Source organism: Balaenoptera borealis, assembly GCF_965194805.1.
Source record: "Balaenoptera borealis genome assembly, chromosome: 11".
In the NCBI taxonomy this organism is placed as follows: domain Eukaryota; kingdom Metazoa; phylum Chordata; class Mammalia; order Artiodactyla; family Balaenopteridae; genus Balaenoptera; species Balaenoptera borealis.
In genome coordinates this window covers 88,242,075-88,267,844 of record NC_138868.1, presented here as the reverse complement: position 1 = coordinate 88,267,844, position 25,770 = coordinate 88,242,075, and the positions used below count along the sequence as shown (strand labels likewise).

The following is a 25,770-nucleotide window of genomic DNA, read 5'->3' as shown; positions in this document are numbered from 1 at the left end:
GAGATGGCGAGGAATGCCACTCGCTCCGACAGCTCACTACCTAGGAAGACCACTGAGAGTCTCTCCCCTCCTCTCCCGCAGCTGGAGTCTCTCTCTTTCACTTCCTAACGTGTACACCCCGTCAACCCTCAAATTTCAGCCTCCGAAGCTCCGAGAAAGCCCCTTGGGGAATACTCTGCTCCTCCCTTTCACTGGGCAGAGCGACCAGCACAGGTGTGTGTGCAGACTGCCTGCCCTCCTATCCATGCAAGGTGCATTATTTAGAGGCTAATGATTTCATTTTAAAGTGGGAAGTGGAATATGTTTCGCTAAAGCTTCCAAAGTGAGGGAGGAAGGAGGGAGGAAGAGGGTAGGTCAATGGGTAAATATGATTGCCTGATGGTCTGGGTCCAGCCATCTTCCTAAGGCTGTGTCTTTAACTGGGAGGTACAGCAAAATGATCGATAGATATCACAAGCAACCTTAGGAGAACCACACCGGCCAGCCCGGATCAGCAGAGTCTGTGTGGTGAGATTTAAGGGGGTGCTTAGTTGGCCCTCCAGCTGTAAGTGTTTGCCAGATGACTTGTAACTTCACCACTGGAGCTAAATTCCTTTGACTCTTAGGGCTCTTTCTGCATTCAAGAGCCCTTGGAAATGAGAAATCCCTGAAATGGGTTGTCCCCTGCTGTCAGCTAACCCTGACGCTCAGGAGTAGAGTTGGGAGTAACGGGATGCCGTGTACCCGGGGTCCTTCCTGGGCGTGTGTAACTCTGAGGCTAAGACAGTGAGACTGGCAGTTTAAGAAGAACCTCCAGGACCATGTCACCTACTGGCAGGCGGAGTAAGGACCCTGCAAGGTGGACAGACATACCTCTTCTCTTATCATTTGAGGGTTTGAGAGAAGAGGCACCGGGAGTTCAGCCTGAGCCCTTCCCACAGGTCTAGAGGTGGGAAGAGAGAGGGATGGGCTTTGACCCTGGGCGGCTCCTCCCTCCAGGCCAAGACCCTGGAGGAGGTTTAGTTTGTATCTTCAGAGGGGATGGGGTGCCCAGGCAGGTGACTGAAGACTTTATCTCCGAAGGACCCAGCATTAGAGAGCTGAACAGCCCCAGACCCCGCAGGCCGGGAGAGCTTCTGGGCATCCTTCCGTGGGGTCCCATCACCTCCCTGCTGGAGGCAGACTGGGTACCAGGACCCTGCGGTGAAGCCGACTGGGGAGCAGCTTCCTCCCGCCTCTCCAAGCACAGACGTCAGCGGCGAGGCTCAGACTTGGTGGCTGTGCTCTGTCTCTGCACAGGCTTGTGTACGCGCAGCGGGGGACCCACGCAGGGGACCGGGGTGGGGAAGCACACAGGAGGCAAGTGCAGAGTGGCGGCAAGTGGCGGTGGTGATGCTGGGGCAGTGCGAGCGGACAGCGGCTCTCCTGGAGGCTCCACCCCTCGGCGGGCTGGCGTGGGACCTGGGAACGGACAGTCCACGTGGAGGGGCAGCTACTCAGGGCCGCCCTGCCGGGGGGGCGGGCGGTGCTGTCAGGCGGGGGCTGCCTTCAGGGTGGAGTTGTAGCAGAGAAGTGGGGTCACCCCTCTTGGAAGCTTTGAGAATGCGTATGAGGAGGGAGCTGCGAACGGAATCCGGAAAAGGTAAGGAGTGCCAGCTTGGTGGAGTTGGGTGCTGGCAGGACTCGCCTTGGAGTCGTGGGAGCGTTCCCAGGAACATCCAGGGGATCGCCACCGGGGCCCCAGTGGTCCCACAGGCCTCCTGAGGCTGGCTGTGCTGTGCTGAAGCCCATATCAAGGGCCCTGGGGATGGCAGCAGAGGCCAGCGTGGTTGAGGGTCCCCCGCACCCACCTCATCTCTGCAGGGACCACAGAACTGCACGCACAGTGGGTGTTCTTCACCTGCTCACAAAAGAGCCGGGTCATTGCATGCAGCAGGAAAGGCTTGACGGGGGGTGACGGGAGGAAGGGCAGGAGCAGAGATTCTCCACCTTGATGGTTTTGTTCAAGGCCAGCCCAGAAGCAGCTGACGTTGGCTTCATTTATCCAAAGGGCACGGCGAGTGACCCTCTACAACCCAGGGATCCTGAAATATTTAGAAGCTCTAATGTTTGGGTGGGAAGAGAACCTCTTTTGGATGAGAAGCTCAATTATTCAGGAAGGGAGAGCTCCCGTTGTCTGGGGCGTAGGGGGGGCACCTTCCTGCTGCGTTGGCGGGGTGCCGGGCGCGGGGCACCCTGCCTGGGACACTTGCCCTGCTCTGTGGGTGAGGCCTCTCCCACAGTGCTGGGCTCTGGGGGACTTCTCTCGTGGCCAAACTCTTCGGGAAAGTGACACAACGGCCTATTTCTTCCAGCAGCACCTCTGATTCAGCCTAGGGTATGGTTCGAGGTTGCATCTCTTGTAAACCCCCCTTCAGCTGCTGTCAAGGGCTGGCACCGGAGTTCTTGAATTTAGGCTGATGTGGGTCCTGCTAGAGCCTGCTGTCATCTGCACCTGTCAACAAATGTGTATGCAGGTGTGGACCAGCTGGATCTCTCTCCTTCTCTGGGAAGCGTGGTTTTCAGCAGCGTCAGGCTGGGAAGACAGACATTTCATTAACCCTGAAGTCCTGTGCAGGCAGTTGTCACACAGTGTTCCACCAGCGGCCCACGGCCGGCACAGAACACTGCAAAGCTCCATCTAGCACAAGTGACCACGGGGAACGGGTTGAGAATCCTGCTGCCTTGTACACGTCTCCTAAGGGAAGAACATCAAGAAAGATGAGCTCGCCGCGGAATTGGCAAACTGTGTGGAAGGGGCGGGATCTGTAGAGCTCAGCAGCGGCGAGCTCCTGTCATGGCTTGGCCAGTTCGGGTCTCCCCCTGTCACTTATGAGGGTGCGGCGATGTTTTCCCAGATGTGGTCCCCGTGTACAAAACAAAGAATCGCTTTGCACAAAGCCAGAAGGGATACATTGAAAGAATTATCAGAAGAGAATAATACATAGGAAATGTTTGTGCTCGCATGCAAGGAAACTTTGTGGGGTATCTGTGGCTGCCAAAGTGACATCTGGCAGGATTAACTGGATCACCAGAGCCAAACAACGAGGACTGGGAAGGCAATAACTGTGAGGCCTGGGCCCATGTGGGGGCAAGATTTTGAGAATGACCACTTAGGTGACAAAATGGGATTCCCACGAACCGCAGCTCTGGTTAGTTTCTGGTCTGGAGCCAGATCCTCTCTCTGATGCAGACGTGGGAGGACGGAGCGGCAAGAGCTGCCCAGCTGCTCATCTGGGAACTCATCCTCCAAGGGACTCTGTCCCTCGTTCTCCTCCCGTACCTGGAGGCGGCAGTCAGCGGGCAGCACCTCTCACAGCACCCCCACGTACACCTGCTCAGACCACCTGCTCAGAGCTACTCTTTTGCCCAGCCCAGCATACCTGTTCCACCTGTCTGAAGACCCGCCGCACGTTTCCTCGAAGCACACCCCAGAGCTCTTCGTCACTCCAGCCACGCCTCAGCAACTCCTCTATCAGTACCGGGTATATGGACACGTCCTCCAGCCCCTGTGGGAACCTGTGTGGCCGCCAGCCAGCCAGCTATTGGGCCTCAGACCTTTTCCCTGGTCCTGAGTCAGAACCAAAGCCCTATGTGTCCAGGGTCCACTGAACCCCAGCCCTGGTCAGATATGGAAAATGGATACTTGGAGAGAGTAAATGATTCACTCCTGCTCTTCATCCTTCAGAGGAAGGCCCCAAAAGCGCCTCGACTATTCGTCAAAACTCATTGACTTGTACTGTTAAGATCTCTATGCCTTTCACTGAATGCAATTTTTGCCTCCATTTATAAAGAGAAGAAAAGCTTTTTAAGAACTGGGTTGACCCCCCTGCATGCACAGACCCAGCTGCAGGCAGAGAAGATGGTCAGCCCAGCCCAGAACTTGCTAAGAGTCTGCTCAGAGGCCGTGGGTCTGCTGGCACTGGATGGGCGCAGATGCTGGGCAGATGAGCTCTGTGTGGTGTTTTAGACAAATATGATGACCTAGAGTAGGGCCAAACAGACAGGAGAGCCCAGGAAGCAGACCCTGGGAGAGGGGAGATACCAGTTGGGCCAGCACACCTGAGGCTATGGTCAAGGCCATGAGGACCACAGTGTGGTGGGCACGGTGGCTGTGAAAGCCCCACTGCTGCCCAGCCAGCCCGAGACAAGCCATGGGGAAGCACTCACCGGCCAGCCCCGTCATAATCTCCGCCAATCCCGATGAACTTGCATCCAGTGACTGCCCTGATGTGGTCGAAGTGATCTGAAGAATGGGAAGTCAGCAGTGTGGGGCTTCCAGGGCAGGGGTGGGGGTGATGACTGGCCTCTGTTGATTCCCCTTTTTGCAGCCTGTAGGCCAAACAGTCCAGTTCCTTCGTGGCCTGGCACCGAGAGTACCAACTAGAGGGCCCTGAGGTTTGATCTGAAGTGATCCCAGCTGGCTCTAGACTGGACTTCAGATTTGGAGTGGACCCCAGAGCCCCCTGTTTGGGCCATTTCCCACCCACGATTCACCCTGCCTCCCAGTCTCCTTGAGAACCTGTGGGGGCTCCTTTCCCCGGGTGTGGAGGATGAGAGAGGAACAAGAGTACAACTGATGAAGACCCCAGAGACCTAAGGAGCTGTCCAGTCCCTTGGCCAGAGGTCGGGGCAGTGCGCTTTAGGAGCCCCTGCAGAGGCACCGATGGGCAGCACCCGGGCTCTGTGTCTGACAGCCTCCCTGATACCCATCAGTACCGCAGTTTTGATTCCGTGGCTCCAGTTCCACATGGCACCAAGGTGCTGTGTACCGTCCATTATTGGGTTTTTGGGAGCTGTACCTATTGCCAACAGGTGGGTCAAGCCACTGGGGCTCTTCTGAAGTCCTCCCCAAGTTTGGACCCAGCTTCAGCTCCAAATCAGAGTTTTCAGAGAGCCCAGGGTGAGGCTCACCTGCCACAGTAGGCACGCTGGCTAACGGGTTGCACTGCAGCACCCGCACGGCAAGGGCACCATCGCGATGCCACCGTTCTTCTTCTGCAGGGGCGGACCGGTGGACAGGCAGCTTGGCCCCCAGCACAGCCAGCTGCCTGTTCACGCTCTCGGCCCCTGTGAGGACGGTGTTGAGGTCAGAGTCGTCTCCTCTCTGGGTTTGTGTGAATGGAGGAGCCGCAGCCCTGGTCTGGGTGGTGTCTTGGCCCTGGGTTTCCGGGTTTGGTGGAGTATCTTACCACCTAGACCCCCACCTCGGGCTCAAGAGTTCAGGGGCTGTGGACCGTGGGTTTTGGGGGCAGAAGATATTTAACCTGGGGTTTGAGGAAATTGAGGGAGAAGAGGCTCAGGTTCAAGGGCTCCCGGTTTGAACCTCTTGCTTTAGGTTTGAGGGCCAGGGCAGTCTCTCACCAGAAGCTGCAGGATATCATCAGGATCATTCCGAGTGTTCTTGCACACACCCCGGGCAGCTGAGTGGGAGAAGATGACAGGTGCCTGTGACACTTCTAGGGCTCGCCGTGCCACAGCATCGAGACATGGGACAAGTCCACCATCATGCCCAGGCGGTTCATTTCTGCCACCACCTTCTGCAGGGACAGGATGGGGAGAGGGCATCAGGGCTGCATTTACCTTGTGTGCATTTATCTGTAGGGAACAGGCGGGGCTGTACATTCATGTGGGGCAGGGTATGGAACCCGGGTCCTTACCTCGCCCAAGCCGGTCAGCCGACTGACATTGCTGTAGAAGGGGTGGATACCCTTTGCTGAGCTCTGTGCCCTGCAGGATGGCCAGGAGGCAGTCTGACTGGTGGCCATGACTTGGCTACAAGAGCCTAGAAAGAGGTTCTGTCGAACCGTCTACACCTGCAACTCCCTGGTGCAAGAGGAGGGACCCAAACTGGGCTGTGCCTGGCAGTAGGAGGGCCCTTCTGGGGATTCAGTCTTGTTCTGCGAACCTCCATTCCCCTCCCCACCCCAGGTTCAGGGCGGATCCCAGGGGTAAACTTGCTTTGGGCCACAGCGTGATCTTGGGCAGATCCCTGCCTCACTGGGCCCTTACCATCTGCACTGCGCTCACCAGGGCGTGTTGCAGGTGTGGGTGAGTGTCACGTAGCGCACACCCAGCGCATAGAAGGTACGCAAGATGGAGAGGCTACTGTCCAGTGAGTGGCCGCCCTCCACACCAGTGAGGCAAGCCAACTTCCGGGTATTGTTGAGAGCTGGGGGCAGGTAGGTCAGATGATCATTTTCAGAGGCAGGGGTAGCTTACTGAAGTCCCTAGCACCTACCACCACCAGTCTGTTTACCTTTTTTTTTTTTTTTTTTGGTCGTGCCGCGCAGCATGAGGGCTCTTAGTTCCCCCACTGGGGATCAAACCCGAGCCCCCCTGCAGTGGAAGCGTAGAGTCTTAACCTCTGGACTACCAGCCAAGTCCCCCGTCTACCTTTAAGTGAGGTCACAAGCTCCAGCTCAGAATAAGAGGCACACATGAGGCGGATGAGGTCAATTTGATCCAGGGTGAGGCGCACAGCATCCCGTTCGTGGGTCTGGCATGGGACGTAGGCTGACCAGAACTGAGGGAAGGCCAGGGCTTGGTTTGGGCTTTGGAACTCCTTGGGCTTCTCATAGCCTCCTCAGCTGGCACAGCACTCGCTGTGCCCAGAAGTCACATGGAATGCGTTGCTTTTTCTGTGGTACTTGGATGCCCGTCAGGTTGGCTCACTGTGACCCCTGTAGCCCCCAGCATCCATGGCATGGCACTTTCTAGGCCACTATGGTAACTTAGTTCCAGTGTGACTCACCTGTGGTCTCTGAGGCCCCCAAACTGCCCCACATTCCCCAGCAGCCATGGTGGCACCTTGTGTGTCCCTTTGGTACCTGGGCACCCACGAGACCGTCTTTCAGCCTGTCCAGGCTGGTCTGGCCATGGCTGAAATTGCACAGATTAGCATCCTGGAGCCCATTGTGGTAAAACTGCCTCAGGACCAGGGGCATGTCGTTGTGGCTGGAGGGAGGTCAAGGCAAATGGGTGGGCTCCTTAGGTCTTGGGATCAGGCAGGACACGTTGCCTGGCCTGGGCCAGCCGGGGGGGTCCCCCACCTCACACTGTCACACAGACTATACTAGGAGCAGCTGAGGCCTGGGCTGAGGGGTTCCCACCAGGGAGGGGATGACAGAGAAGGGGAAGGGCATCCATAGATGATGGAGAGGACGTCCAGGGGTGGTGTGAGGGAGCCTCCCCCACTAGCTCTGCATGCTCCGGACCTCCTCCCCTGCCCAGGGCCAGGCTAGGCCCCCACCGGCCCCCAGCAGCCCACACACTGCAGCCCCCCCCCCGCCCCCCGTCCACAAACGGGAAGTCCCGCCTCAGGGCCCGCGTGCGCTCCCGTGGACTCGGGGTGCTGGAGGTGCCCGGCGTGGTCTGGATGCGGGTTCCCGGCCGCAGCAGCAGACACAGCAGAGGCCGCTGGCTGAGTGCGCGGGGACCTTCGAGGCCCCCGGGCCGCAAGCTGCGCAGGGCCAGGCAGGTGGGCAGAGGCGGGTGTGAGAGGGGCGGGCGATGGGGTTGTGCCCGTCCACACAGGCCACCCAGCGGCGCGGCCTCGCGAGGGGGGCGGGGTGAGGGAGGGGATACAGAGTCACAGGGCCCTGCGAGCCGTGTGCCGAGAGCCGCGATCCGCGAAGCCCGGCAGCCCCGGGGCGGCACTGCCCTCCCGCCCCCTGCTCAGAGGCAGCTCCCGCGGGCTAAGCTGGCCTCTGCTGAGAGCCCACTCGCCTCCCGTCGCGGCTTCCCTCCGCCCCTGCGCCTCTTCCCACTCCCACTGCTCCGAGGGGGTGCCCTAGGCTGCTCTCCCCCGCCTCTAACCTTCCTGGCCAAGCTGGGCCGCTTCTCTCAGAGGGCCACCTTCAGCCCGAGGCCTCCCGGGAGCACACCGCGTCCCCATCTGCCTGCAGCCGGCCCCGCCCACTCCGAGGGCTGCGTGCCAGTGTCTCTGCGGCCACAGGTGCTCTGGGCTCCCGGTTTCCCGGTACGGGGCCATGTGGGCTGGTGTGGGGGAAGAGAGAGTTTCTGGAAATGGGGGGGGAACCTTGTGAGCTCTGGATTCAGGAAGGGGCCCTCTGCCCCCGACCTTCTCTCTCCACCTACTTGACTCCCCAACCTGCATGACCATTCTCTGGGGACTTCAACCAGCACCCGGGAACTCTCAGGAACCGCCCCCCCCCCCCCACTTCTGTCAGCCAGCCTCAGGAAAGAGTGCCCTCAGGAGCTGCTACACCTCCCCAGGGCCTGAAGAGAGGGACTTTTGGGATGTGAACTGAACACCTTCTGGGGAGAGTCAACGACCCTTTTCCTCAACAGAGCAGGAACCCAGTCAGTAGGCTATTTGAGTAGAAGGAAATGAAGTCATTTCCATGGCAGCAGAGCCCCCATCGCAGCAACCTTCCTCCCAGAGCTGCTGGCCGACCTTCTGGCCAGGATCCCTCCTACCTCAGCATGGAAGGCCTGACCTCGTGAAGAAGTATAGGTTCTGAGGAAAGACCTGGCACCTGGGTTCTGCTGCTACACTTGCCTTATCTCGTGGCCCTTGTGACTCTAGCTTTCCCAGAAACCTCAAGGGCTAAGTGCCTGTGCTTGCTCAGAGGCCGCACGCCACTCCCCATTTCCAGCCTCAGGCCCTCCCCCTAGCTGCCTCCTCTGGGGACCCCCTCCCTCCAACACACACACACACACACACACACACACACACACACACACACACACACACACACACACAGGGGATGTGCCTTCTCACAGAAGCTCAACCACTGAGATGCTTTAGGGACTGTGCCCAAACTCCTTCATCCCCAGCCTCTCCAGTGTTTGCTCCGATCCCTGGCACCCCTGGAGCTGTTCCGCCTTTGGACGCTTTCCTGGGTAGCAGGAGTGCCTAGCACAGGGGTAGTGACCTAAGTGTGAGCACTGGCGACCCCAGAAGTCTGTTACAGAAAAACATTGAGCAGTAAGGGACCCCCCTGGGGACAGAAAGGGCTGGGAATAAAGGAGCATGTGAACCTCGGGGCAGGGTGCGTGCTGCTTGACTCTCCATCCTGGTCTTGCTTCAGGGAGCAGGTCTTCCTGGGTCTCTCTATCCTGCCTCCTGAGACCCCAGGCAGGAGGCTCTTTGGGAAGCCACAGATTGCTGCTTTCAGTTTCAAAAAACCCAGCTCCCCCCTGGTTTGTGGTGGTGGCCGCTGACAATGGCTCAGAGCAGGAGCCCATGTGGTAGACTGCTAAGGCTTCTCTGCACCCTGTCTCTGCTCCTGCATTCTTCTCGGCTCGCAGAGTGCAGACTTTTCTGTCTTCAGCTGACAAAGGGGCCCCTGAGGATTGAGCAGAGGAACGTCACGTTTTCTTCCAGGCCAGCTTCAGCCCTGGGATGTTCAGGGCAGACTCTCATTTCAAACCTCAGTTTCTGAGGCTCCTTGCTTTTGGCCATTTAGTGTGGCAGGAGGCTCCTGGCTGAGGAAGGCTCAAACAGAACGATGCAGGTTGTGATCTGTGGCGGTGGGCAGTGGGGGGACGGGGTGGGTCACTGCAGGAAGAGGCATTCGCTGCCTTAGGCAGTTAAACCATTGCCCTCTCTTCAGAGTGCCTCAGCCAGCAAGATGCTGTGGGGTCTACCTCCTGGCACCATGCTCCAGTCGCCGGATTTTGGGTCTGGGGCAACCCAGGTCTTCGTCTGAGTCTTCCGGAGTGCGCTTTCTCTTGGGAGCACGTCTAGGGACTGGCTTCTCTGCTTCCACCTTTGCTGGCGTGGCCAAAGGAACTGCTGCTGCAAAGAAAATCAGAACTGATCAGTCACTTCTGCTGTACAGTCTCCTGCCAGAATTTCCCTCTCTCATGTCTCTCCCAGTTTCTGGCTGAAGACCTTTGATCTACTTGACATCCAAAACACAGCCTTGGCCCATCACCTCTATGAGTCCCTAGAGAAGGGACACTGGCTGCAAAAGCAATTCCTAGAGCCTACGGCTGCAGCACATGAAGAAGTCTCTTCACCGTTTCCAGGGAAAACAGTAGAACCCGAAAGTCATTGCAATCACGAGCCTCTCCATCTCTCCCTTCCATAACAGAGAAAACATTTCTTGCAGTCTGTCACTTCTGAGGCTTTAATGGAAATGTCTTTCAAGTTTTGGGAAAAAATAATCTAATCTAAATTGGTTAAGAACCCCACCCACCTTGGCAACCCCTCTTGGGCCCCATTTATCCTGCCTGTTTCGACCACACTGAACTCTAGCCCTCTGATACTTTTATGTAGATTAGAACAAGGCCAAATACTGAGGCAGAGTGATCAGGAGACTGAGACCCGCGTTCTGGGTACCAAGTCTAGGCTCACATCAACCCAGCCTCCTGGGACACCATCTCGTCAGCCCTCCAGTCTCATTAGCACTTCAACAGCCCTCTTGGTTCTTCCGGTCTTCCCATCAATATGGCACCACCCTCTCCCCTAGAAGTAAAAATCATTATAATCCTCCCTCTCTCCACCATGAAAGGATGAGATAAAGGCTCAGCAGCAGCCCCCGTGAAACACATGGTCACCACTGTGAAGAGGTGTTACTAAGACGATTTGGTCCGACTCAGAGAAGGAAAGAGACAACCCTGTCCTTAGCCTGATCAGGCCCACAGGAAGGAAGCACACTGGGGGCAGCCTTTGAGAGTGTGGCAATGCGAGAGAACCTTCTTTAAGAGGGGACTCCCTGTTGCCGACCTTGAGAAAGTAAGGATGGGGCATTCGTTTACTGGGGCTATTGCAGAGGGGATGTGCCCAGAGGTTGGGCCACCCTGCTTGAGAATCAAAGCACCTTGTAGTCCGAAGCTCCTTGAATGCTCCAATCGCCGGATTTTGGGTCTGGGGCAACCCAGGTCTTCGTCTGACTCTTCCGGAGCGCGCTTCCTCTTGGGAGCATGTCTGGGGACTGGCTTCTCTGCTTCCACCTTTGTTGGCGTGGCCAAAGGAACATCCCCGTAGGCGCGGTAGCCACCAACCAGGCAGTATGTCTCCCCATGCCAGCCCAACTGCGTTTCTCCACACCCTCGGTAGAAGACATGGTAGTGACCAGGGTTAGGGGGAGAAACGGGAGCCACTGCTGCTGCAAAGAAAATCAGAACTGATCAGTCACTTCCGCTGTACACAGCCTCCTGCCAGAATTTCCCTCTCTCATGTCTCTCCCAGTTTCTGGCTGAAGACCTTTAATCGACTTGACATCCAAAACACAGCCTTGGCCCATCACCTCTATGAGTCCCTAGAGAAGGGACACTGGCTGCAAAAGCAATTCCTAGAGCCTACGGCTGCAGCACACGAGGAAGTCTCTTCACCGTTTCCAGGGAAAACAGTAGAACCCGAAAGTCATTGCAATCGTGAGCCTCTCCATCTCTCCCTTCCACAACAGAGGAAACATTTCTTGCAGTCTGTCACTTCTGAGGCTTTAATGGAAATGTCTTTCAAGTTTTGGGAAAAAATAATCTAATCTAAATTGGTTAAGAACCCCGCCCACCTTGGCAACCCCTCTTGGGCCCCATTTATCCTGCCTGTTTCGACCACACTGAACTCTAGCCCTCTGATACTTTTATGTAGATTAGAACAAGGCCAAATACTGAGGCAGAGTGATCAGGAGACTGAGACCCGCGTTCTGGGTACCAAGTCTAGGCTCACATCAACCCAGCCTCCTGGGACACCATCTCCTCAGCCCTCCAGTCTCATTAGCACTTCAACAGCCCTCTTGGTTCTTCCGGTCTTCCCATCAATATGGCACCACCCTCTCCCCTAGTACTCAGCAGCTCAGGATGGGATGTGTCTGAGGGCACCGATATAGATGTCTACATGACAGCACAGAGGTGCCTGGCTTTGAAGGTGTGTTTCAAGAGTGGCCCTCTTCCTCAAACTGCTGCATTTACCATTTGCCAACAAAAATGCACTTGTCTTTTGCTAAGAGGCCAATCAGGAAAGGGTCTGAATGGAAGCATCCTGTAGCCCAAAGGGGAAAGCTACATTTATAAAGATCAGGACCATCCTGCACACTTGTCCAGGGATGACCTTTCGCTTGTCCTCAGCAGTGAGCACTGTGGGTCCCTGAAGGTGTCCCAGGTCACTGGTATTACTTACAGCTGGGGCCGCGCTCAGGTATACGTAGTGGGCAAGGCCCACAGGAACATGAGGCAGCCAGGTGAGGTTGTGTGTACACCATGCCTCCGGGCGGTCTCGGTGTACCTGCCGCACTGCCCACCCATGGAACAGAGCACAGGTCTGAGTTAATATAGACGATCCAGTCACACATTCTCTCTCAGACAACCAAAGAGATTGGTATCTGGTGGAGAACTGTCAGGGAAGTTTCTCTGAGGGCAGCACGTTGGCAGTTACGCTGCCAGTTACACTGCCATGGAAACTGTGAGAAGGCCGGTGAGGTCATCACTACCCAGTGAGGTCATGATAAGGAACGTGTGACTTGGGGGTCAGGCTTCAGGAGGAGGGGCAGTTTTGTGGAGAAGAGCAGGGGGGAGGCAGAGGTACTGTGCTTGGCCCCTCACACCTGGGCCTCCCCACCCATGCCCTAGTCTAGTAGACACCCCACGTGGGGTGTGCCGGTGGGCTGGCACAGCCCCAGGGGCCCCAGGAGGGCAAGAGAGACCCACAGTCTGAGATTGGCTTGAGAGGCAAGATTAACGTAAGAGACAGCTAGGTTGTATGGCATTGACCCTAAGAGGCAGAGATTTGTGTGGACTGGGGAATCAGGGAAGGCTCCTTCGCAGTGGGACTGAAGGACAATTGAGATTTGGACCCATGGGGAAGAGAGGGAAGACATTCCAGTTTGGAAGAATAAAAGCAAAGACACACTCTCCTCGACCTTGTCCTGCCCCAAATATAAATTCATAGAACCCTCACATTTTCACAACTGAGGACTGAAGAAAACCAAGAGGTTAAGGGGCCTACCCAGTGTTACACAGGTAGTGGAGAGGTGTTCTGCTCAATGGTTAGGTTCATGTTGGGGCTCCGGATTTACAGCTGATAGGAATGTGAGGACAAGCTCATGCCATTTCAAACATTTCCAAGTGATACTGAGAGAGATGTTAAAGGTGCGAAATGAAAGTGCTGAATGACCTCACAAAGTGGGAATGGTGGGCCTATTTTCATATGAAATTCAAAACAAGTTCATGACCAAAGGACATAATACAAAATGACAACATAATCATTACACTCCCCTCTCCCCTAGAAGTAAAAATCATTATAATCCTCTCTCTCTCCACCATGAAAGGATGAGATAAAGGCTCAGCAGCAGCCCCCGTGAAACACACGGTCACCACTGTGAAGCGGTGTTACTAAGACGATTTGGTCTGACTCAGAGAAGGAAAGAGACAACTCTACCCTTAGCCTGATCAGGCCCACAGGAAGGAAGCACACTGGGGGCAGCCTTTGAGAGTGTGGCAATGCGAGAGAACCTTCTTTAGGAGGGGACTCCCTGTTGCCGACCTTGAGAAAGTAAGGATGGGACATTCGTTTACTGGGGCTGTTGCAGAGGGGATGTGCCCAGGAGGTAGAGACTGCTTGGACTACTGTTTTAGAGGTTGGGCCCCCCTGGTTGAGAACCACAGCACCTTGTATTCCTAAACTTCTTGAATCAGCGGGTGCACATTAGGACAGACGAAGTCAGGCCTCATTGGAGCAGACTGCCTTTGGGAGTGGTAGAAGGTAAAATGTGAAGGGAAATGCTCTGGAGGAGGTTTGTCATGGCAGGTGGGCCAGCATGAGACCATCCAGATTCTCCAAGGCTCCAGAGATTACTTGGCTGGGAGCATCCCTCTGATGTGGTGCGGGGACTCCTACCTTAACAGGACCTGGCTGGGCATCTGCGGGAAGCAGAATAAATGGTTTATTAACTTAAGAGAGCGAGAGACTCACCTGGGGGGTTCCACAAAACCACTTAAAAAGACTTGTACCTGGATTCTTGAGCGAACCCTCAGAAAACTTATCTAGATCTGGAGTAGGGCTCAGGAAGCTGCACTTTTAATAAGCTTCCTGGGCAGTCCCACCACCGTGGTCCATGGATAGAGTGACCAAATTATTGTGTATTCTCGGTTGCTTTTGGGAGTCAAAGTGGGCAATGTGAAAAACTGCAGCAGGCATACTTATAAACAGGGAATATTCAAGGCAAACAGAGGTGCATAGTTATTCTATGCATGAATCAGATTTGAGAAAAGCTAGCCTGGTGGTTAAAGAACACAACCCTTGGGACAGACAGACCAGATTCCGTCCTACTTACTTGTGTGATTTTGACCAAGTTCTTTTATCCTTCTGACTGTTTCTTCATATGGAAAAGAGCTATGGCTGTACATTTAGCACAATATTCTCTTTTGGCAAAGGTTGCTCTGGGTCCATTTGTGTTCTCTGCAACTTAATCCTTTCCGGTGTGCAAGCATTTTTAAGTTGTTTGGTGAAGTATTACATTTGACTTTCAACTGTTCATTACTTTGGGCAAAGCTTATAAAATGCTGCAGAGACTAGAACCTATGCAGAGATAGTGAGAGAATATGATAAGTTTATTCTGCCGGTTTATAAAAAAGTTTAACCTTTTCTCCTCTTCCTCTGCCAGCCACCAAGAGACAAGAAAGAAGGCAGAGCCTGGAAATGCACACCAAGCAATACTTCTGTGTCAGTTTGCCTTTTATTCCTCTGCCAGTACTTCCCAGAGAGATTTCACCAAAAGTGCCTAAGCTTGCCATGGTCATTGTTGTGAAGAACATTTCTCTCTATTGCTAGTCACATCCCCTTTTCCTTCTCCTGGGCACTTAATGGATGTTTGGGGGCAGGAAATAAAATTTAAACTAAAACATCAAAAAAAAAAAAAAAAAGAGAAAGATGAGCTCAAGTAGGCATTATTGTGGTTCAGATAAGGTTTGGTTCATTCATTCCCTCGATTAGCATTTATCCCCCTTTGTGCCAGGCATTCGGGGAGAGAGAGAAATGTCTTCAAAGAGTCTGTGGTTGTATGGGGGAGGGAGCTGTGGAAATCTGTCATTTAGAAACAGCATGGAAGTGCTAGGGAAAAATTGTTTTGTTCATTTATCACTCACTCATCTGTTCACCCACAGCAACTACAAAGGGTTTCACCCGGAGGAACTGGATGCCCTGAACTTGACATTCTCGTGGGGGAAACAACAATGTAAACCACCAGCAGTGGTAATAAGTCACCAGTAGTGATTTCAAGCCAGAAGGAACCACTCACCAATGGAGAGAGGCACAGGGTGAGCAGTGACTTGCAGAAAGGAGGGGTTATTCATTCCAACTGCTGAGTTCAAGTTCATCTGGGTTGTTGTGTGGTTCGTGCTTACTGAATCTTTTTTTGGAACGTAGCTCCACCCTCCAAGAAGGGTGAGGCTGATCACCCTTCTTTCCTCCTGCTGTGCCCCGGGGTCACCCAGCGAGTGTCTGCAGGGATGATCTGCTCTGTACTGGCTTTTCAGTCCCACTCCCGGGAGAAGAGAGACAAAGCTGTGTCTCCACCGCAGCTTGGCCTGATTCAGTCACTGGGTGAAAAGGTGGGAAGAAGGTCAAGTTCATGAGAACTGATACACTGCAGAGTCATTTAGTCCTGAAGTATACCAGCTCTGGTTGCTGGTAAGTTGCTAAATCCAGGGACCTGAATTTAATTCCTCCAGAGCCACTGAGACATCACTTCCAGGCCCATGGCAGGCTGTAGGGGTGCTGACTTTTCTCAGTGCTAAGGAGCAGCCATCTTCCACTGGGAGAGGACTCTGTGTCAGCAGGAGCAGGACCACACCAGGCACCGAAAAAGGTTCTGCATCCCAGCATCTTCCAACACAGTGATAGATAAACGGGTAGAAGATGTGACAGGGCATTCACAATAGAACTCTCAGAAGCGTATCCCCAATAAATATGGAAAGATGTTCAACTTCACTACCTAACAAAGAAATGCAAGTTATAAATCTTTTTTTTTTTTTTTTGCTAATCTAATTGGTAGAAAGTTTTAAGAATGCACAGAATTTGCTGCTAAGGATGTAAGGAAAAGGCCGTTTTCATCTGTTGCTGCTGATGGGGATGGAAATTGGTACGAACCTTCTGGAGGGTAATTTGGCAATTTGTGTATCAACAGCCTTAAAATGTTCATACACTTTGAGCCAGTAATTTTGCTTTTAGGATCTTATCCTAAGGTGAAAGTCAAATTTATGTACAAGACTTATGTTCAAGAATATTCAGCTCAGCCAGTAGTGTAATAGAAAAAATATTAGAAGCTACCTAAAAATCCCACAATAGGGGGTTGGTTAAATAACTGATGGCCCAACTTAAGAATGGAAAATAAAGACGCAGACGTAGAAAATGGACTTGAGGACACGGGGAAGGGGAAGGGGAAGCTGGGACGAAGTGAGAGAGTGGCATGGACTTGTATATACTACCAAACGTAAGCTAGCTAGCTAGTGGGAAGCAGCCGCGTAGCACAGGGAGATCAGCTCGGTGCTTTGTGAACACCTAGAGGGGTGGGATAGGGAGGGTGGGAGGGAGACGCAAGAGGGAGGAGATATGGGGATATATGTGTATGTATAGCTGATTCACCTTGTTATAAAGCAGAAACTAACACACCATTGTAAAGCAATTATACTCCAATAAAGATGTTTTTTTTAAATAAGGATGGAAAACAGTTCATTCATTAAAAATGAGTTTCTCCAAGAATATTTAATGGTGGGAAGATGTAGTGTAAAAGCAGGGCACAAAATACTAGATGGAGTATTTCATTTTGTTAAAATTTTAATAATACAAGTGCAGAAAAAGTGATTAAAATAACAGTACTGATTTGACTACGGGACATCTTTTTCTTTAAATTTTTCTGTATTAGGTGTTATAAAGCATCATATATCCTCTCTGAGTCTCAGTTTATGTTCTGTGAAGTGGGACTGATCACATCTACACTGCAGTGCGCTCGGGCAGAGCAGCACAATATTTGAAAGTACCATTGACAATGACCAGCCCATTGTAATACTCCAGGAATGGTTATAATATCATTGCCAATGACACCCATAGTCTGGATATTATCCGTAATGATTACTAAGGTTGTTTATGAACTTCTTTTCACTTAGGGACACCTGTACAAGGATAATTAATATTCCAAGTGACAGTCCTTGGTATTTGACAAACACAAGAAAAACTATAAATATGTAAATTCACTATATGCTACACCCTACTTCATGCTTTCACTGGCAATGTACTTTCATATACATCTCTCAAATACCAATTTTTTTTTACTCTTTCATTCAGTTAACCAGTCTCTATTAACTGGGCTCTAACATTGTTAGAAGAAATTTAGTAGTTTAAAAAAAAAATGGATTCTTATTAAAATTTCCTCAAGGTGAAAGCAATTTGATGCCTTTTTCCTCGCTAAATAAATAAATAACCACAAATAATAGCCTCACTATGGAATTCTCTTAATGTGAGTTGAATTCCCTATTGATGAATGATCTTCCTTGGTTTGAAAAATCTGATCAATGCTTCAAAGCCTGACTACAGTTAAAAACACACATCTGGTAATGTGAAATCAGTTGTATTATTTATGTAATAGATGAGATTTAAAGGTAGACCAAAAGCACATGATATTTATACTACTTTTAAGGTTACAAACCTTTCTTCTTGGGAGCTATATTCTCAAACCTGAAAGTAAATGTAAATCAATAGATGATACAAGATTTTTTCTTCTCAAAAAATGATCCCTCTTAGAAATTAACTTCAATATAATATGCTAGGTTTGATAGAGCTGAAGTTGATTCTAATACTTTAAAAACCTGGAAATTCTATTTAAAGTCCTCCTGATTTCAGATTGCCATGAATACAAATTACATTTTTATAGAATTTAAATTATTAAGAGATTTAAAACTTAAAAATTCCAAACTTCGAAAAACTTAAAACCTTTTGTTTTTTAAGGGAACATACAGACAAACTCTTCCTCTGGAACTACAGTGTATATTACTCACCATTTGATGCTGATGAACACGGAGTCAACAAACTAAGCGGGGAAAAATGTTATCTGTTAAAGTTAGCAGCTGTGGGTGCTCCTCCAAGGGGTGGCCCAGGTCCATACATTTGACCTCCTGAAAGGTTTGAGGCAAAGTTTCCCAAATGTGTAGAAGAAGGTGTTACAGAACCATATGGTGAGTCCATATTGACAATACCTATAATGTAGAAGATAATCATAATTTACAATAGTTACCCCTAGGAGATATAATTAGAAAAACCTAAAATTCCAAGAGGTCCCTAATATATCCAAAAATATTTTAGATTAAAAAATTTTCTCCTTGCTTACTTCTTCCAGTCATTCCACTCATTATTTCCCCCTTTATTTTATAAAGATAAAAAAGAAATTACCAAGGAAAACATTTTACATTTACTTTTAATTTTGACATTTTACTGCTTATTATAGAATACATATAGATTTAATATTAACACTAGAATTTAAATAGGTTTGGTGGCCAAGGAGTTGTATAAAATTTTACCTTTAAAAAACGTATGGGCAAGGGAGGGATGAGTGGGCAAACCACAAAGGATTTTTAAGGCACTGAAAATACTCTGGATGATAGTATAATGGTTACTATACTAGACTTTCGTTCAAACCCACAGAATGTACAGCACCAAGAATGAACCCTCATGTTAACTACAGACTTTGATAAGGATGTGTGACTGTAGGTCCATCAACGGTAACAAAAATACCATTCTGGAGTGGGATGTTGGTAATAAAGGAGGCTATGCCTGTGTGAAGGCAGGGGGTATATGGAAAACCCCTGTACTTTTCTCTCAATTTTGCTGTGAACTTGAGAGTGCTACTAAAATAAAAAAAAAAAAACAAAAACAAAAACACCCCACAAAACTAAAAACAAACCAGAAAAAAACTATAGGAGAAAAAAAAAGATTGTAGCTATACTTTATAATAGAGAGATCTGACAATCAGCATCTTAACTAAGTGGCCATGCTTTCCATAGATAAGAGAAGAACAATCTGTCATTGAGTACCTCCTGATACAATACAGTGTGAGATTCAAACATTACCTATCTGATGTTCCTGCTAGAAATGTTTAACCAGAATGGAACCACAGATTGAGAAAACGGGTGAATCTGAAATGCAGGATATTCTTCAGTACAACTGGACTCTTCAAAGGATTCAATGTCAAGAAGAACAAAAGAAGGTGGTGAGATGTTTTAGACTGTGGGAGATCAAAGAGACATAATAGCCAAAAGCAATGTGTGAATCTTGATTGGTTGGATCAAAAGGAGAGAAAAAAGAAACATACAGGCATAAAGGGTATATTTGGGATGATGGTACTACATAATGGGTGCTATTACTGAATTAATGTTAATTTCTAGGGTGTAGCAATAGTGGTATAGCTGTAAAGGCAAACATGCCTATGTTGACCTGAATCTAATACTTCCCTCTGATAGACTCTTAAGTTAAACTTCATTGCTAATTTTGGCTCTAATCAACTGCACACCCCAAAACCTTACCTCCCGATGGAGCACGTCTTTTTTCTATACTTTTCCACAAAACAAGAATTTACTTCTTTTTTCTCTAAATCTTAATTTTAGTCTTTCTTAACACATTACCTAGATTTCACATTTTTTGAAAAGTGAAGTATTTTCACTAAATTCCAACTTTACAAAAATGAAATATAAAAGCATTTCCAATTACTCCCCAAAATATACAAACAGCTCATGCAGCTCAATATCAAAAAAAACAAACAACCCAATCAAAAAATGGGCAGAAGATCTAAATAGACATTTCTTCAAAGAAGACATACAGATGGCTAAAATCACATGAAAAAATGCTCAACATCACTAATTATCAGAGAAATGCAAATCAAAACTACAATGTGGTATCACCTCATACCGGTCAGAATGGTCATCATCAAAAAATCTACAAACAATAAATGCTGGAGAGGGTGTGGAGAAAAGGGAACCGGCCTACACTGTTGGTGGGAATGTAAATTGGTACAGCCACTATGGAGAACAGTAAGGAGGTTCCTTAAAAAACTAAAAGCAGAGCTACCATATGATCCAGCAATCCCACTCCTGGGCATATATCCAGAGAAAACCATAATTCGAAAAGATACACGCACCCCAATGTTCACGGCAGCACTGTTTACAATAGCCAGGATATGGAAGCAACCTAAATGTCCATCAACGGAGGAATGGGCAAAGAAGATGTGGTACATATATACAATGGAATATTACTCAGCCATAAAAAAGAATGAAATAATGCCATTTGCAGCAACATCAATGGACCTAGAGATTGTCATACTGAGTGAAGTCAGACAGAGAAAGACAAATATCATATATTGCTTATATGTGGAATCTAAAAAAAGAGTACAAATGAACTTATCTATGAAACAGAAATAGAGTTACAGATGTAGAGAACAAACTTACAGTTACCAGGGGGTAAGGGGCAGGGAGGGACAAATTGGGAGATTGGGATTGACATATACACACTACTAGACATAAAATAGATAACTAATAAGAACCTACTGTATAGCACAGGGAACTCTACTCAATGCTCTGTTATGGCCTATATGGGAAAAGAATCTAAAAAAGAGTGGATATATGTATATGTATAACTGATTCACTTTGCTGTACACCTGAAACTAACACAACACTGTAAATCAACTATACTCCAATAAAATTTTTTAAAAAATAAAAAAAATGAAAAAAATAAAAGCATTTCCAATGTACTAATTAGCATATGAAGCTTTTACAACCAAATTATATTGATTCTATTTAGTATTCAAGAGAAAGTGTTTTTGAAAGTACATGAAAATATTTCAATCAACCCCCAGCAAGGAAATATTTACTGACCATGTTCTTTACATTATATTTATGTGTTATAGAAAGACGTAAAAATAACAATCAGTTCCCATTATATTTAGAAATTTTTAGTCCCAGAATGTCATCTCTTCAATAACACGTAACAAGTTGGCAACCTTTCTGTAAAGGGCTAAATAATAAATAGTTTTAGGCTGTCAGCAGAACATGGAAGCAGCCATAACACAATATGTAAATGAATGGGCATAGGTGTATTTCAACAAAACTTTTATTTATGAACACTGAAATTTGAATGCACTATTTTTTTTTAAAATATTTATTTATTTATTTATTTTTGGCTGCATCGAGTCTTAGTTGCGGCACGCGGGCTTCTCTGTAGTTGTGGCACACGGGCTCCAGAGCAGGTGGGCTCTCTAGTTGCAACACCAGGACTTAGTTGCCCCGTGGCATGTGGGATCTTAGTTCCCCGACCCGGGACTGAACCCACATTCCCTGCACTGGAAGGCGGATTCTTAACCACTAGACCACCAGGGAAGTTCCGAATGTACTATTTTTTGTGTCACATATTATTCTTTTTAAAAATAAAAAAAAGGTTTTTTAAAAATCTTACACAATTGTTATAACTCAATTAAAAAAAACCCACAAATGTAAAATCAGGTAGTATGCCATACTTGGCACATGGACCATAGTTTGTCTATCTCTAGCATGAAATTATCTTTATTTATTCTTATTTTGTTATTGCTTTAATGGTAGATTTTTTTTTTAACATCTTTATCGGAGTATAACTGCTTTACAATGGTGTGTTAGTTTCTGCTTTATATCAAAGTGAATCAGCTATACATATACCTATATCCCCATACCTCTTTCCTCTTGCGTCTCCCTCCCACCCTCCCTATCCCACCCCTCTAGGTGGTCACAGAGCACCGAGCTGATCTCCCTGTGCTATGCGGCTGCTTCCCATTAGCCATCTATTTTACATTTAGTAGTGTATATATGTCCATGCCACTCTCTCACTTCGTCCTAGCTTACCCTTCCCCCCTGCCCGTGTCCTCAAGTCCATTCTCTACATCTACGTCTTTATTCCTGTCCTGATCCTAGGTTCTACAGAATCATATTTTTTTTCCAATTCTATATATACGTGTTAGCATACAGTATTTGTTTTTCTCTTTCTAATTACTTCACTCTGTATGACAGACTCTAGGTCCATCCACCTCACTACAAATAACTCAATGAAATTATCTTTAATTATTTGAAATATTCATATTAAAACACAAAGCTCAAAATGCAACTTGGTATCCTGGACACTGCAACAGAAAAAGAACATTATTGGAAAAACTGTGGAATCTGAATAAAGTCTATAGTCCAGTTAATTGTACTGTACTGATATTAATTTCTTAGTTTTAATAAATATATGGTGTTTAGGTAAGAATGTTTAATTAGGGGAAATTGGGGTAATTATAGAAGAACTCTTCTATAAATCTAAAAATATTTCAAAGTAAAAAGTTAAAAAAGAAAAAGCAGTCACTCAAAACCAGATCTTTAGATCCTCTTTAGATATCAGCACTAACAGAACTTTTTATGTTAATAGATGTGTTCAATATCTGGGCTCTCCAATATTGCAGCTACCAGCCATTATGTGCTTATTAAGGAAGCACTTGAAATATGACCAGCCTACAGCCACTATGGAACACAGTATGGGGGATCCTCAGAAAACTAAAAATAGAACTACCACATGATCCAGCAATTCCACTTCTGGAACTATATCCAAAAGAAACAAAAACACTAACTCGAAAAGATACCTACACTTCCATGTTCGTAACAGCATTATTTACAATAGCTAAGACATGGAAACAACCTAAGTATCCATCCATGGATGAATGGATAAAGAAGCTGTGGTATGTATACATATATGTATATATACCACACACATACACACACACAATGGGATATTATTCAGTCATAAAAAAACACACACACAAAAACACGAGGAAATCCTGCCATTTCTGACAAAATGGATGGGCCGTGAGGGCATTATGCTAAGTAAAATAAGTCAGACAGAGAAAGACAAAAACTGTATGATCTCACTTATATGTGGAATCTCAAACAAACAAACTCATAGAAAAAGAGATCAGATTTGTGGTTACTAGAGGTGGAGGTGGGGTGGGGGGGAATTGGAGGAAGGTGGTGAAAAGGTACAAACTTCCAGTTACGAGATAAGTAAGGATTAGGGATGTAATGTGCAACATAGTAACGGTAGTTAACGCTACTGTATGATACATGGGAAAGCTGTTAAGAGAGACTAAATCCTAAGAGCTCTCATCACAAGGAAAAATATTTTTTCCTTTTTTTTTTTTTTTTTTTAAATTTTTTTTTTTTTTTTTTTAATTTATTTTTGGCTGTGTTGGGTCTTCGTTTCTGTGCGAGGGCCTTCTCCAGTTGTGGCAAGCGGGGGCCACTCCTCATCGCGGTGCGCGGGCCTCTCACTATCGCGGCCTCTCTTGTTGCGGAGCACAGGCTCCAGACGCGCAGGCTCAGCAATGGTGGCTCACGGGCCCAGCTGCTCCGCGGCATGTGGGATCTTCCCAGACCAGGGCCCGAACCCGTGTCTCCTGCACTGGCAGGCAGATTCTCAACCACTGCGCCACCAGGGAAGCCCCCTTTTTCTTTTTTTTTAAAAATTGTATCTATAGGAGATGATGAATGCTAACTAAATTTACTGCCGTAATCATCTCACAATGTATGTAAGTCAAACCATTATGCTCTACACCTGGACCTCATATACAGCGATGTACATCAATTATATCTCAACAAAACTGGGAAAAAATTTTAAAAATGGCCAGCTTGACTGAGATGAATTTTTAATTTTATTAAATTTAAATAGCACATATAGTTAGTGCCTACCCTATTGAACTATGTAGCTCTATATTTTTCTCATTATTTTTAAAACAAAAAAGACAGTCGGAAGTGAAATCAAATTTTAAAAATCTTTGGTAATTATTTTTTATTTGAACTAAAAGCAAACTTTTGATGGCATTATCTTATTAAATGAAAATATGAGATCTTTCAAAAAAATTTTTTTAATTTATTTTAAAAAAATATTTATTTATTTATTTGGCTGCTCCCAGTCTTAGTTGTGGCATGTGGGATTTATTCCCCTGACCAGGGATCGAACCCGGGCCCCCTGCATTGGGAGTGCAGAGTCTTAACCACTGGACTACCAGGGAAGTCCACTTTTCTTTATTTTGAGAGAGAAAAATATACCTGATGAAGAAATTTATTTACAGTAAATTTAAGATAAAAATCCATTACAGCTTCTAAAAAGATTTAAAAAGTAATAATGCCCTACTAGACACACTCAATACTCACAATAGCATTTGAATTAGTACTACAATCTGTCTATCTGACCCAGTCACAGAGTAAAAATATTAGAAAATAACCAAGAGTTTCAACATCATTTGTAGAAACGAGCAGCTGAGGAATGTCAGAAAATACAAACTTACCTGAGGGACTTGGAGCAGGTCTCTGTAATGGTGGTCTAAAACCTGGAGCTTTGGAAGTATCAGACTGATGTAAAGGATCTGAATTTGGCAAATATGCGGATTTTCCTGATAGCGTAGATTCTGGTGTTGACTGAGATGAAACAACAGATCCTCCCTAGAAGGTATGAGCAGAAGTAGGGCTACTTTCAAACAATGTGCTAAAGGGCCCAAATGGTAAGGGGGCACTGAAATTGGGAGCAATCGGCTTATTTGCTAGATGTACTGAATTTTGACAAGCACTTTGTGTACTTAAGGTCGAAGGTAGCTGGACAGAAGAGGGGACACTGTGAGGTCTTTTAATGTGATTGACACTGAGGACTGCAACAGATGAATTTTGCACAGGAGCTGGATTCTTGTGAGGGGCAGTTGTGCCATGAGAGGGTGGTCTCATAGCAGGGGGTTCCATTTGAGGTGGAGGCTGGGAGCATCCCATTTGTGTCTGAGGCATAGGGTAAGTCACTGGGGCAGTAGAAGGCACCGCCACTGGAGCAGAACTTGTTGTTCCTAAAGGAGGAACAGTCATTCTAACTTCCGGGGGAGGAACCTGAGACTGCTGAAGAGGTGGTCTTGGCTCCTGAGAAACAGATCCCGGAGGTTGCTGCTGAGTAGAATGAACTGATGAACTCCCAGAAGAACTGCTGCTGTTTGGAGGTCTACTGTTTGTTGTTTCTACTATTGGTGGACTACCTGCTTCCTGTTCAGAGGAAGATGCCCCTTTATTTGGAGATGCTGTTCCACAATCCAAAGGGCTGTTTCTAGAAACCCCTCCTGGCTGGGCTGGTGGTGATGGGGAAGATGGGGATGATACTGGGTAGTGTTCTTTGGCAGTAGGCATAGGATATGTGGCATTTGTGGGTGCAGTGCTGTTGTTACTTGCTGTGGTGGTGACTGTTGTGGTGGTGGCATTGGATGCCTTCACAACTGTGACAAAAAGCTGCCTTCTAACAGAAGGTGAACTTGGGCTGCCATTTGTAGATGTACCAGGCACCGTTGAAGCTGATGAACTGGTTGTAGTTGTTGGACTTGAAGTTACAGAACCTGCTGAATTCACCTGAGAACCACTGCTATTCTGATTGCTATGGCGAGGCACCATGTGAGGCTTAGGCGAGTTAGTAGCTCTGGCAGGGCTCAAAGGCCTGACAGGAAAAGGACCCCAAGTGGATTGAGCTGGTGGAAAAGTACCTCCAAAGTGCGTCATGGGCAACCTTGGTGGATGGATCTGCTGGAAAGTCTGAGCAGCAAGCAAAGCCTGTGCACACTGTGGAGGAGGCTATGCTAATGGAAGAGAAACTGGAAGACCAGGCCTCGCATTATTCACGGGTTCTTAATGGTTTTGTGAGTAGATGCAGAAGAAATTGCAGGCACAGTGAGTGCTGCGGCAGTCTGAGATGTTGATGACAGAGCTACAGTCGCCATT

At 48.1% G+C, this 25,770-nt stretch overlaps 3 protein-coding genes and 1 pseudogene across 18 annotated transcripts in view; 1 reads left to right on the top strand and 3 right to left on the bottom strand.

The window, feature by feature from the left end:
* Positions 1-16,266, top strand: part of LOC309606460 (uncharacterized protein) — a 112,163-nt gene extending 95,897 nt beyond the window's left edge. For 6 of the 15 annotated variants that reach the window (XR_014231845.1, XR_014231846.1, XR_014231847.1 and 3 more), the window contains 2 exons: positions 82-213; positions 1,063-1,889. Coding sequence is in view for 1 of the 15 variants with exons in the window: in XM_082343598.1 (XP_082199724.1) it covers positions 82-251; positions 1,063-1,284; positions 14,595-14,653; positions 15,094-15,168 (526 nt within the window). In the remaining 14 variants the exon portion in view is untranslated. Of the gene's footprint in view, positions 1-81; positions 252-1,062; positions 1,890-2,336; positions 2,714-14,594 lie in introns of those variants that run through there. The other 9 variants (XM_082343598.1, XR_014231837.1, XR_014231838.1 and 6 more) reach the window with 9 other exon arrangements.
* Positions 3,084-6,236, bottom strand: LOC309605864 (dipeptidase 2-like; annotated as a pseudogene). Its single transcript, XR_014249647.1, has 4 exons — positions 6,049-6,236; positions 5,679-5,748; positions 5,383-5,558; positions 3,084-4,350 (listed from the first exon to the last, which is right to left on the bottom strand). The product of XR_014249647.1 is annotated as a dipeptidase 2-like (transcript).
* On the bottom strand, positions 8,885-12,328 carry LOC309606484 (uncharacterized protein). The gene is made up of 3 exons (XM_082343648.1): positions 12,113-12,328; positions 10,812-11,099; positions 8,885-9,784 (listed from the first exon to the last, which is right to left on the bottom strand). The coding sequence occupies exons 2-3, from the start codon at positions 11,055-11,057 to the stop codon at positions 9,596-9,598; spliced, it is 435 nt and encodes a 144-aa protein (XP_082199774.1). The 5' UTR covers positions 11,058-11,099; positions 12,113-12,328; the 3' UTR covers positions 8,885-9,595.
* LOC309606407 (ankyrin repeat domain-containing protein 17-like) overlaps positions 14,626-25,770 on the bottom strand; it is a 105,999-nt gene continuing 94,854 nt past the window's right edge. Inside the window, 3 exon segments of the mRNA XM_082343440.1 lie at positions 14,626-15,814; positions 17,983-18,180; positions 24,315-24,468. Of these exon segments, the coding sequence (XP_082199566.1) occupies positions 18,145-18,180; positions 24,315-24,468 (190 nt within the window). The 3' untranslated portion in view covers positions 14,626-15,814; positions 17,983-18,144.